At 43.2% G+C, this 13,043-nt stretch overlaps 1 protein-coding gene across 1 annotated transcript; it reads right to left on the reverse strand.

Moving 5' to 3' along the window:
- Window positions 1-3,478: 3,478 nt before the first annotated feature.
- LOC119354452 (peptidyl-prolyl cis-trans isomerase CYP63-like) lies at window positions 3,479-11,208 on the reverse strand. The gene is made up of 14 exons (XM_037621177.1): window positions 11,019-11,208; window positions 10,740-10,848; window positions 10,580-10,634; window positions 9,018-9,106; window positions 8,813-8,837; window positions 8,686-8,724; window positions 8,449-8,566; window positions 8,020-8,180; window positions 7,604-7,940; window positions 7,421-7,515; window positions 5,804-5,969; window positions 5,405-5,713; window positions 5,250-5,330; window positions 3,479-4,020 (listed from the first exon to the last, which is right to left on the reverse strand). The coding sequence occupies exons 2-14, from the start codon at window positions 10,824-10,826 to the stop codon at window positions 3,672-3,674; spliced, it is 1,911 nt and encodes a 636-aa protein (XP_037477074.1). The 5' UTR covers window positions 10,827-10,848; window positions 11,019-11,208; the 3' UTR covers window positions 3,479-3,671.
- Window positions 11,209-13,043: the final 1,835 nt, after the last annotated feature.

Genomic DNA, 13,043 nt, shown 5'->3' on the forward strand with positions numbered 1-13,043 from the left:
CTTTCCGAAGGTGGCCATGATGTCTTCTACTTATTGACTCAACATTTGCTGAAATTTATCATAAAGCTCCTTCTTCGTCATGTTCTCCCAGTCAACCTCGTCGGCTTGTGGTCCTGTCATGGTTAGCAGCAATAGAAACACACAAGAATATGATCCTAAAAACTACTAGAAAGTGGCAGTGTGTCACAAATCCGTCAAGCAAATCTCAAATTCTTACCAGTTCTTACCAAGCGGCAGGTGGTGATTGGCAACCGTTGTAGTCAAAACTCTCAAAACTTGAATAGAGCGATTACCAGGGAGAGTCAAACGCACGACGTAGATGTATGTGGAACTGGGAAGGCTTATAATATGGTAGCAAAAAGGGTCAGCAATAATCAATTCAAAGATGCAAAGTTGAATAAACGCTCAACGATGGTACTGTGCTGGTCCTAGGCTATACCGTGCTAGAGACGCGAGCCTAGAACATTAACAAAATCACGACACTTCACGTAAACAAGGGAGGAGCACACTCTAAAACAAATTTCTCTTTTTTCACTTTTTTTGCACTTTTTTCCTCTCTTTTTTGCTCTGCAACAATTTTTTTTAAAAGTCTACAAATGGACTAAAAATTGCCTAGCCATAATTTTCCAGACTTAGTTTTTTTAACTGGAACTATTTTTCTACTGCGGATGGCACAGAAATTGGGGAGTCCTACTCTGTCATGACTCTAAGTATGGCGTGATCTGGAAATCGAAAACAAAGACACAAATACTGGACTCGGACTAGGACTGGTGGCGGATATGAAACTGGTGGAAACTCAGACTGGTGGCGGATATATGCAGGGCGGTGGAACACGGACTGGTGGCGAATCTGTGATGGAGGTGGACTCGGATTATCATGATGGCGGTGGATATGTGGTACATGGCAGCAGTGATGACGATGGTGGTATATGGCAGCTGTGATGACGATGGTGGTATATGGCAGCGGTGATGATGATGATGCGATGGCGGTGTGACAACTTATGAACAGAACTCGAAACTCTAAAGGACTAGACACTAAGACCAGCAACTAGACACGACGATGTAACCGCAAATTCAACAATGCAAAACCCTAAAAAAGATTACGCAAAGGCTCAGATTGGTTCGGATATGATGAACTAACCCTATTTTTGGCTTTTCATGGACTGTAGGTATGAAGAACAGACTCGATCTAAACTACGAAAAAATGTAAAATCTCACTGAGCAACTTGGAAATCTCATACCACTTGATAGAGGCGAAGGTGTCCCGATGTTTCGATGAGATGGTGGCTATCATTTTCTGTGGGAGTCGACCTTGACAATCCGACTACGAACGTGCGAGACGTCGCGCCTTAGCAATCGCTAAACCAACTTCCGAGGGGTCATTGACCACGCCGGAGCACGATCAACCTGACCACGAGGGTTTGCTTCCTGTGAGCAAACGAAGAACAAGCGAGAAACTGAGATTGCAATCTGGATATTGCGAATAAGAGGAAAGCTTTATTATTGAAGGTGGGGTTCTGTGACGCCTTTGTCTGGTCGTTGAACACAAACGAAGTACGCGAAGTTGTAGCTATGGCGAACTTTTAATCTAAACAAAACTCAAAGTCTAAACGACGCCCTAAGGACTGTATATATGGAGGAAGAGGGGGGAATTTCGTGACCCTTGGGGAAGGGGTCCAAACCAACCCTAACTCTTGTTTCCCCACACACACGGACTCTACAAATAGCCTATAATCAAGTATTTCAAAATTACATGGGCCTGGCCCAATAATAAGGTGACGCAGCACCTAGAATAGCCTCTGGGGGACATTTATGAAGTGGCATATTGTATATTTCGTCCAAGGCTTTATGCACTCATTATGGTGGCTTAAAAGTCCTAGAATGATCACTTGTAATGTTGTTCTTGTTCCCCTTGCGCATGCCATCATCTCCATGCTTGAACTTGCTTCAAGGTTCATCTTTCTTGTCCAAGATAGGCCCTTCATTTGTAAGCAAAACAAATGTATCCAATTTAGGCAGCATCATATTCTCGTGAACATTAGAATCGTTACAAAGAAATGAAAGTACCTGGTAATTCAATTGCCGTGCGCGAGCTCTAGTAATTGGTCCAGTATGTATAGCAGAAGGGGCTGTGGGTGGTATTGGTGTCCTCATCACAGAGACAAGCAGCAGCACCGCAACAGAGGAGGGGACAACCTGTCGGCCGTGCCTGAATTGAAGCTCCGTCGTGGCTGCATCGTAGCATTTCCGTGTTGCATAGCAGCTCCCCCCGTCATCACCGCACTGCATCGCGAGCTTCCACCATGGTTGCCCCGTGCTGCGACGCATCCCCTGTCGCCGTCGGCGCTGCGTCGCTCCACCCATTGCCGTCGGCGCTGTATTGTAGCATCCCCGTGCCGCATTGCAGCTCCTGCCATGGTCGTCGTGTGTTGCATTGCAACACTCGTCGTCGCCGGCGATGCATCGCAGCATCCGCCATCGCCGCCGGCGCTTCATTGCAGCTCCAGCCATGGTCGCCGTGTGTTGAGCCGTCGTCGCCGTAGCAACCACCGTGCCGTGTCACCGCTTCTGTTGCCGTCATCGTGTGTTGCATCGCATCATCAGCCATGGCTGCCGTGTGCTAATCCGTCGTCGCCGGCTGCATCGCAGCAACCACCGCGCTGCGTTGCCGCTTCCATCGCCATCGTAGCAGCACGCTGCTCACCGGCGTTGCTACTGTCATCGACTAGCGGTGAACTGCTACTTGTGCTCGGGGAAGAAGGGAGCCATGGACCTACGCTCGGGGGAGGGAGGAAGCAACGAAGCAGCGTTGACCAATCTGATGGCTTAGGCACGATGAATCGGACGGCTACTGACCCGACTGATTTCCCCAGGAAATCAGTCGGATGATTTGTAGCAACCGTCATTATCAATCGAAAAGTTGGCAACTAAGGCTTTGTTTGGTGATGGGGGAAAGAACACCCAGGTTACTAAATCCCATCAGGGGAATTTCAATAGCACTTGTGATTCCCTTTCTTCCGCGAGGGAGATCCCCTATGCTCATTTGGTGGTACAAGGGAGGGGAGACGAGAGGGGCGGAAGGCAGCGAGGGAGATCTCCTATGCTCATTTGGTGGTACAAGGGAGGGGAGACGAGAGGGGCGGAAGGCAGCGAGCGAGGGATTCAGAGCGAAGCAACAGAGTTCAGATCGCACAAGGGAAAAGACGGGATAATTTTTCCGGAATGTCCAGGCGTGGGACCTCTTCATGGGGAAAGAGCGAGGGTTGGGCCAGCCCACCCCGTCGAACAGCTCGTCCAAATGGCGCGCTCGTTTTCCCTGGCGAGCGTCTCCACGTGGGTTTCAGGCCCTGGGATCCCGGGGGGAAGCAAGGCAACCAAATGGGCCCCAATAGTTGCATCTTATACCACGTGGAACCCCGTGGTAAGAAATCCAATATATTTGAAAAGAGATGCATCTTATCGATAAACTTCACCGGTCAGGAGATCATACTCTCGTCGATAAACTTCACCGGTCAGGAGATCATACTCTCAACATTTCATGCACAACGCCATCAAGTCGTTTACAAAAGAAAAGTTTAGAACATGATTCAGCATCTCAAGATACAGAACAGGCATGTGCTTCAGAGTATAGAGAGTACTGAAACCCGACTTTACAGCTCCTGCCATCACATCTCAGTATGACACCAAACCACCTTTACTACAGGAGGGGCTACTGGATCTTGAGCTGCTGCTGCGCCTGCGGTTATACTTTGAGCTCAACCTTTTGGCTGGGGCAGCATTAGGAGACCTGGACCTCGAGGCATCACGGTTCTTGGACCTGGATCTTGATCTTCCTCCATTAGCAGCAGAGGGGCCACCACCACCACCACGACCTGATCGAGGCCTGTAGGCCGCATCACGTTTATGTTGTTCTGCGGGGCTATGGCTGCGTCTTGGGCTAGGGCGGCGATGTCTTCCTCCACCATCACGGCATCTCACTGGACTGCGTGACCTGCTCCTGCTTCGGTCTCTCCTTGTGTACCTGTGATCATGGACGATAATGTTGATTTTTTTTAAAGATCCAGCATTGCTGGCATTTCATTGGCTTAGCAGGGGACGATAATGTTGATTGGCCTAGGCAAAAGTGTACAAAGTCATCAAATGTTGTTTGACTTCAGCAAAGAGTATGTGACTTGTTCAGCTAATCATGCTTTACCTGTATTGAAGGTCTGTCCATGCACAACAATAACATCTACCAAAGACTAAAAATGGCAGGAAACAGAAGGCACCAAATGCACATTTCGGCAAGAATACAAGATAACAAAAGCAACTCTTCTTGTTCAGAATGCTAACAGACTTGGACATTTATTCAAACCAATTAACTGAACACTTAAAGGTGTCGAACTAACAGGAGCAATCTTTTATACTGCCTCTGTTTCTTTTTTACTCTGCATGTTAGATTTGTCTTAAGTCAGACTTTGTAAAGGTGACCAAATATATTATATATTAAAAAGTATGAACATCTACAATACCAACTAAGTATATTCTGTAATGAATCTAATGATAATGATTTGGTATTGTAAATGTTGATATGTTTTTCTATAAACTTCAGAAATTTGACTTAAGACAAACCTAATATGCAAACTAAAAAGAAAGAGGGAGTACCACTACCAATCGTCACATCACATACAGCTTTGATCATCGTTCTCATGTCAATGAAGACAAATTAAACTTCGAAGAAATGCCACATTCATCTAGAATGTATATGACAATGATAACATTTAACTGCGACATGAAAGAATCCTGAAAGATCCATTAGCTGCCCACATGCTCTATCAAACCTTCAAGGCTTTAAAGAGCTACAAGGACAACCTCTGTCGGGAATATAAGGATTATGCATGCAGTTAACAGTATTTGCAAAAGTATATGTGTTGGAAGTGCAGGAATAATATCCTTGTATTTATCTAGCAAAGTTCTTGTATGTTACATATCTTTCTATTATTTGGTAGGCATATTACAAGTGAAAAACATAGTCAACGTTCTGTATTGGAGACTGAAATGTTAAACACGCAGTATATTTTGCAGAGGGAGTAATTGCCACCAGCCTCTGACAGACTGAAGTTCCCAGCATTCAACATAGAAATTACTATTAAACTAACGCAGAAGTAGAACAACAGGTCAACAGCTGGCTGGCAGAATATGCCACAATTCCATGAGATTAGATAAGTTCTTCAAAGGAATTCACATTTCCAATGAATAAGAAATACGAACCTCAGTGAGCTACTAGCTCTTGGGGAACCTTGGTATCTCCTCACCGGCGATCGTGCACCATAAAGACCATTTCTTCCATACCTGGACATGATGGGGGTTCCAATATAATATCAAAAGTGTCAAAACATGGCAAATCAATAATCATGTATCAATACCTATTGAAGTTATTCCATCTATCATTTCTTCCTCCATAGTAGCTAGAACGAACATGTGAACACTCTGGAGACGGTGTTCGGTATCGACGTGCAAATGAGTACTTCTGCGTAAAACCACGCCCTTTCCTGACACGTCCATCCTCTGTAGAGCCCATAGCTAAATCTTGGCCATTGGTGGGTACTGGTTTATTGCTCAAGGGGTTCCTTTCTGCACCAGCTTCAGATATGCCAGCCCCTGCAGCAACAGCAGTGATGTTGCCATCTGCCTTTGACAGAGTTGTATCAGCCCTGATGGGGTTGGTATCATCCCTGCAATTATAAATAAACAGGAGATGTTGCACTCTCGCTGCATAGTAGTAGAAGGATCCAGACAGGACGTGTACTTTCAAGAAATAAAACCTGAATTTACTAGATCTATCTTCGGAATTTTGAGTCCCGACCCTGTCATCAGCCCAACTTTCATCTTTGTATAACGGTTTACTTCCCGCAACCGTTTGTTTGCCTTTATCTGCATATTCCAAGGATTTTCCTATCTCCAAATTTATTATTTTGGTATTTTCTTCGTCTGCCATTAAAAAAAGATGATTATTAGATAAAATTGTACACAAGATCTTTAAGTCATGGCCATCTCAGCAATAATCAGTACATTCCAAGAATGTAACCAAACACAAATATAGATAGCCATACATAGCAGGCTGTTTAAATTCAGAAAGAAAGAAAGCAGACAGACACAGTAAAGATCATCATACTTTCTACTAACATTCTCAAATGATGAGTAAGAGTAACGATCTTAAGGGTATGGCTAGGTCTCATCTACTACCTCCGTCCGGGATTTTAAGTCCTGTGAGCAGGTTACGGGCGTCCTGAATTAGAGGCCCGCATGCAAAACGCTCGACCTTTTCTATTGGCTGGTCCTCGCGGTAGTTGTTGCCTACGAAGGCATGCAGCTAGGTGAGCAGATACTCATGTGCAATGCTTTTAGTTTAGCGAGCGGGCACGGAGACAGAGGGATTTTACACACTGGTTGGCCAGACTCTTGCAGATTACTATGCACTGAGGCGCCTTGGTACACGCGTTTTGATCTGGAGGCCTTTTAAACCCGGACGGAGGTAGTAGATGACAATTAACTATGTCTCATCTAACTGACTCAATCAAACAGAAAAAGGGGGGAACAATAGAGAGAGAAATGTCAGCCCAAATCTCCACATATAATCAATGACATAGGAGTTAGATGAGACTCTGTCAATTCTCATCATCAATTCTCATCTAGATGATAATTAGCAGGTCCATAATCTTAAAGCAATATGCTCCAATCTTTCCACTCTATGGTTCTCAAATGCAACAGCAAGCAAAGACTTCTGGAATAAATTTTCTAATCAAGATTATGTGAATAGCAGAGACAACATAAACACGAAGTTGGTCATTGACTCAATCAAACAGAAAAAGGGGGGAACAGAAGAGAGAGAAATGTCAGCCCAAATCTCCACATATAATCAATGACATAGGAGTTAGATGAGACTTTGTCAATTCTCATCTAGATGATAATTAGCAGATCCATAATCTTAAAGCAATATGCTCCAATCTTTCCACTCTATGGTTCTCAAATGCAACAGCAAGCAAAGACTTCTGGAATAAATTTTCTAATCAAGATTATGTGAATAGCAGAGACAACATAAACACAAAGTTGGTCATTCAGAATATTTTCCATTCCAGTGATGCTGACTTAATATTATTACTATTATTTCAAGTATGTTGAACAAAATCAAACATGTAACTGCAGAAATACTACACACAAGAAGGTGACGAGCAATAAATTGGCAAGTACAAAAGGTGCAAATACGCTGCTCGGAGAAAAACAATGTACAAATACAACTTGCCTTCCAGATCACAGCAAACTGAAAGGGGTTAACAAAACAGAGATATAAACTCCTAAATTCAAACAGCACGCAGTCTACCAGAGTATGCTGGTAGAAAATAATGAAGAACAGAAAACTGAATGGGAGTTAGCTCTCCTACCTTTCTTCAATGGATGCTTGGTACGGCGGCCTGCACTTTCATTGTCAGAACTGGTGCTCGAGCTTTTTGAAGCATCACTTGAGCTCCCATAGCTCCTAAAAAAGCACCAGCAGGGAATCAATTCAGCTAGTATTTAATTCTGAGTGAACATAACAATACAGTTTGTAAAGGTCAACATTTTACCGCTTGGATCTTTTTGTTCCTCTACTCTTGCTCTTACTCTTCTTATGGCTGCTCTTCCTCTTTGCAGGCTTTCGTTTCACTTTCTTAGAACCTTTTCTTCTCTTGTGCCTATGGTCACTAGATGAGCTAGTATCGGATGATGCTGAAGAGTATGATTGTGACTCCGAACCACTATCTGAGGAATAGGACTGCGAGTCAGAAGTTTCTGAGCTATATGAATCAGAAGAGTAGTTCTTTCTTCTTTTCCTTCGTTTATCCACGCTGGATGTTTTTTTGGTTTTGACCCTCCCTCCAGCATCGGAGTTATTATATTCTACTGCCCTTTTAAGCTTCTTTTCTGCAAATCAAGTACTGAGAAAGCTTACCAGAGATAACACATGAATTGTATTGGGATCTCGATGTTCATGGCTACTTACCTTTCTCTCCATGTAGCTGATTCTGAGTATCTATGTTAGAGGCTTCACCACAGTCTACAATTTTCACTGGACATGTAGGTTTTCCAGATTCAGAACCCAGTGCTTCAAGCTTCTTAAGCAAAGCTTTTCCATTAAGGACCTTCCCAAAGACCACATGTTTGCTACAAAAATTATAATATGAACTCAAAATGTTGATAAACCATGGGTAGTGATCCAAAAAAATGGCCACTTCTCCATAAGGAAGCATTAAATAGACAGTAATACTGATGTGGATAATATGCCAGTGGTGTTGGGTCTATCACATACTATCAACCATTACTTGTCGCAGTTTCATCAACATTGTTGAGTTTTAGTTGTATTTGTAGGCAAAGTAACAAAAAGTACAGCTACAAAAAATTAGTAAAAATGACTAAAGCAAATAAGTAATACCCATCAAGATGTGGCACAGCCTTGAATGTTATAAAAAATTGGGATCCATTGGTGTTTTCTCCAGAGTTTGCCATGGAAAGAATACCAGGTTGATCATGCTTTAACTTGAAGTTTTCATCTGTAGAACACGAGACAGTACATACATTCTTTTAGCAGAAGGCATAATATGACAATAGCACAGTTATCATGGGACTTTAACCTTCAGAGGCTATAACCAATAAAATCGTATAACCATACCTGGAAATTTTCCACCATATATGCTCTCTCCACCACGTCCTGGAAATAGCATGCAACGTTGAGCTTATAGAGTACACTACATCAATAAGTCAGTTGAAAGAAGAAGCCTGGGCTAATGAAGCAATACCATCTCCTCCGGAAAAATCACCAGCCTGCAGTTAAGAAATTTGATTGGTCGATTTAGTTTGAACAAAATGGGTGATAAAATAAAATAAAGAGCACATATTCTATACTCTACAAAGCTTGTATTTGCAATCCATAAAAGATCCTAACATGCTGTTACTGGCAACAAAAAATATGCAGTAATCAGATAAGTTGCAATAATTTGGTACCTGAGCCATAAATCCTGGGATAATGCGATGGATGTGTGTTCCTTTAAAATAAAGTGGCTTCTTCGTAGATTCTCCGAGGCCTTTCTCACCTACATGTTAACCAGAAGTAAGGCTAACAGAAAAGACTATACATACAGCCAATAATTACCTGCTAAGGTAGCATTTAAATTACAACTCTCAAGTGGAGGAACCTAGACTCTTGCAATCAACTTGAACAAATGAGACACCAATTAGCTGTGAAGAAAATTAAGTGAACTGTATTATCTTTATATACAAGGAGATATCATGTAAAAGCAGTGGTTCCATGTTCTATTATTAGAAATAATCAAATAATCTACCATGACAAGAAAGGTGCGGAGAGAAAAGAACAACAAATTCATAATATATCCTCGACAGACAACATAGTCCTAAGATTTAGTTAAATCAGATCCTACGGAGCCATAGATGAACAGAGGAAGACAACAATACAGCACCTATACAGCTTAAACTAACAAATGTGTCCTGCATACCTTTATGTGGAAGTGGGAAAGAGAGAAAAAAAAAACAACTATACTAGGAAACACCGCCGCAACACTCAAATTCAGCTTCGCCTATTCCACCATTCTACTTATTACTACGCCATATCATTACCAGGTATAGCATCAAAACTATAAGTACAACTAGATCGCTGTTTAGCATTGTGGTTTGCATTCAAGACTGTCGTGCATTTAGCAACTAAATCCCTTGTGGACATAGACTTAAAATAAAGTGGCTTCTTTGTAGATTCTCCGAGGCCTTTTCACCTACATGTTGACCAGAAGTAAGGCCAACAGAAAAGGCTATACCTACAGCCAATAATTGCATGATAAGGGACATTTTAAATTACAACTCTAAAATGGAGGAGCCTAGACTCTTGCAATCAACTTGAACAAATGAGACACCAATTAACTGTGAAGAAAATTAAGTGAAATATTATATAAGGAGATATCATGTAAAAGCAGTGGTTCCATGTTCTATTATTAGAAATAATCAAATAATCTACCATGACAAGAAAGGTGCGGGGAGAAAAGAACAACAAATTTATAATATATCCTCAACAGAGAGCGTAGTCCTAAGATTTAGTTAAATCAGATCCTATGGAACCATAGATGAAGAGAGAAACACAACAATACAGCACCTATATAGCTTAAACTAACAAATGTGTCCTGCATACCCTTCTGTGGAAGTGGGAAAGAGAGAACAAAAAAACTATACTAGGAAACACCGCCACAACACTCAAATTCAGCTTCGCCTATTCCACCATTCTACTTATTACTACGCCATATCATTACCAGGTATCACATTAAAACTATAAGTACAACTAAATCCCTGTTTAGCATTGTGGTTTGCATTCAAGACTGTCGTGCATCTAGCAACTAAATCCCTTGTGGACATAGACCGTGTCCATACCTTTTCAGGCATTTAAGCGAACTATTGGACATCTTCAACATCAAGGATGCTAAACTTAAGAACTTGCATATAAAAAATGTGTGTTCATCACTATCTGCATCACGCTATTCCACAGCAAAGACTCTGCATTTTACCAGTACAAAGCGCTCGGAAGTTCTCTGCCGTCTTCGGAACTACATCAGCAAAGAGCTGCAACACCAAAGTGGGAAGCTAATCAGGCGCACGTCACCTCTGTACTCAAAGGAGAAACATGCATCACTTAGAACGATAAGATGAAGGTACACTCTTTGCAACCTGAAACGTGATTCTCTCGGCAGGTCGCCCATCGATGGATATTTCCAAGAAGACCTGAGGGTTCAGATTCTTCTTGAACTTGGGCATGATTTCCTCCCTTTCGGTTTACCTGCAGGTGTGTGCAATCATGAGAGCATCTTCAGCAACAAACATCCCAACAGAAAGACACTGGCTGGATAGGCTGGTGCATATCTAGTTGGGATGTGGCCAAAACTCGTGGAGATGGTCAGTGGGGTTTAACAACTAATCACTGGAGGATGGATGGCGAAAAGGGCGTACCTCGAGAAACAGTGTCCGAGGTTGCGGACGGGGTGGAAACTGCAGGCACGCGGGGAGGGCGATGGCAGCGGCGGTAGCGACCGTAGCGGCGGCGCGTGTGAGAGGGTAAGGGGATTGGGGGTGAGGCGTCGTCGGTGACGCCACAAGCTACGGCACGGCGGCAACTCTAGGTCAGGACTCTAGGTTGCGGACGGCAAGGTGCATATCAGGCCCCGCGAGCCCAGCAATCGGTTTCCTTCCGCGAAATGGGCCTGAAGCTGTAACCCACCAGTCTCTGACATCAGTAAGGCCTTGTTCTGTTAAGCCCAGCCCCGCGAGGTTTTGGGTCGCCCGCGTGTTGGGCCGAAGCCCACTTACCCTTTCGTGACTCTAGACTATAAATAGACCTCATCCTCCCTTTTTCTAGGATTATCGTTGTGATAGCTCATATGTGAGATAGAGCCTCGTCATCCATCCGGATCTACTCCACTAAGAGAGACCGTCGCCTCATCGAAGAAGATCCACTTAGATTCAAGACCCCTAACGGGAAGACCTCAAGACCTCCTCATGGAGAAGAACTAGTGACCCCATGTATCGTTCTTTGTTAGATTTGGATCGTGTATCTCTTTGTGTTTCGAGAATCTAACATATGTGTGACCGAATCTTGTTGGTTTAAGTGATTTCTCTTGTATTTCCTCTCGTTCCCCTCTCGTGTTCTTCGTAGGATCCGCTCCAATCGTGAAAGATTGGCCAAAGGGTTTCCACCCTACATCATCTTGGTATCATGAGCCATGTTGATCACGGATTTAGGACCCCTACCTTTTGTTTTCTAGCTTGATTTTATTGTGTTCTTCCCCAATTTCGAAAATCCTCACCAAAAATAGCCCAATTTTTTTGTGATTTGTTGGTGTGATGAAGTTTTGTTGGATTTGATCCATGGATTTGCTTTGCCAAGAGTGGATCTAGCTTTCTCCCATCATCTCCGCCATTTACATCCACAAAATCGCTCGAATTTGACCAATTTTGCCACACCAACCTCGAAAACCCGAGTCCATCCCGTGCCCGAAATCGCCCAGGCACCGGACGTCGGACGTGTACCGGTCGTCCGTCCACCACCTGACGAAACTGAAAAATTTCAGTTCGGCCACCACCACCGTTCCACATCCACTTCCGCATACGCACTCCAAAACCACAACTCACTTCCCGCCCCACCATTGCTTACTCGTTTCACACTCTAGCACAATTTTGACACATTTGGTTTTGAGATTTGAGTTGCGGTTCATCGTTTCCTAGGGTGTTTCGGCTAACTAGGAACAGTTCGACATCGGCATCACCGCCGCTCATCTTCGACACGGACTCGTCATCGACAACAACTGTCCCACAATTTTGACACCATCGTAAACAAGACACGGTAAACTTAAACATCATCTTGGTATCGTGATATACCATCATTGTACATTCTTGCCATTGCATTGATAACCCCATAGCCCATTTTGCGTACTTGCCTATCGAGACTAGCCTTTGAGTATTGCCGGCAACGTTACTTGTGCACATTAGTGATCATACTCCCCCTATCATACATACCATATCATCGTGGTGCATATCTTGGTATCATCTCTTGTGTCACAAGGTTGTCATCGCATACACAATTGCTATCTTGGTTCGTGAAGTTTTGCATGAGAAAAGAGCTCCAAAGAGAAAGAGCCAACCAAACTTTTAAGCAAAAAGGAAAGATAAGTAAAGAGTTTTTAAGCAAGAACCATAGCATCATACAACATTAAGATTGTCATACTCGATCATCTTGGATCATATCATCGAAATACCATACATATAGCATACTTGGGATAGAATTCGTTGCATTTTGCTTAGTAAGTTGTTCACAAGTTTCGTATCCGCCATTTGTGCAATCGTGCTAGCGTCTCTCTAGTGTTGTGCAACAAGAGTATTTTCGTGGATTCCACATTTTGACTCATTCCTTGGTTGCACGACCCCACTTATCTATTTGTGTGTGTGTTTCCGTGAACCATATCTTGCTATTGGTCTACT

Source organism: Triticum dicoccoides, chromosome 2A (assembly GCF_002162155.2).
Source record: "Triticum dicoccoides isolate Atlit2015 ecotype Zavitan chromosome 2A, WEW_v2.0, whole genome shotgun sequence".
Classification (NCBI taxonomy): Eukaryota; Viridiplantae; Streptophyta; class Magnoliopsida; order Poales; family Poaceae; genus Triticum; species Triticum dicoccoides.

What these genes read in the sequence shown, in the direction of transcription:
- LOC119354452 (XM_037621177.1), bottom strand. Translation starts at nt 10,826, where the DNA reads ATGCCCAAGTTCAAGAAGAATCTGAACCCTCAGGTCTTCTTGGAAATA. An exon ending in GGAACAAAAAGATCCAAGCG is followed by an intron (nt 7,516 to 7,603) that starts GTAAAATGTTGA and finishes GTGCTTTTTTAG; the next exon opens with GAGCTATGGGAGCTCAAGTG. An exon ending in CAAGCATCCATTGAAGAAAG is followed by an intron (nt 5,970 to 7,420) that starts GTAGGAGAGCTA and finishes TTTTAATGGCAG; the next exon opens with ACGAAGAAAATACCAAAATA.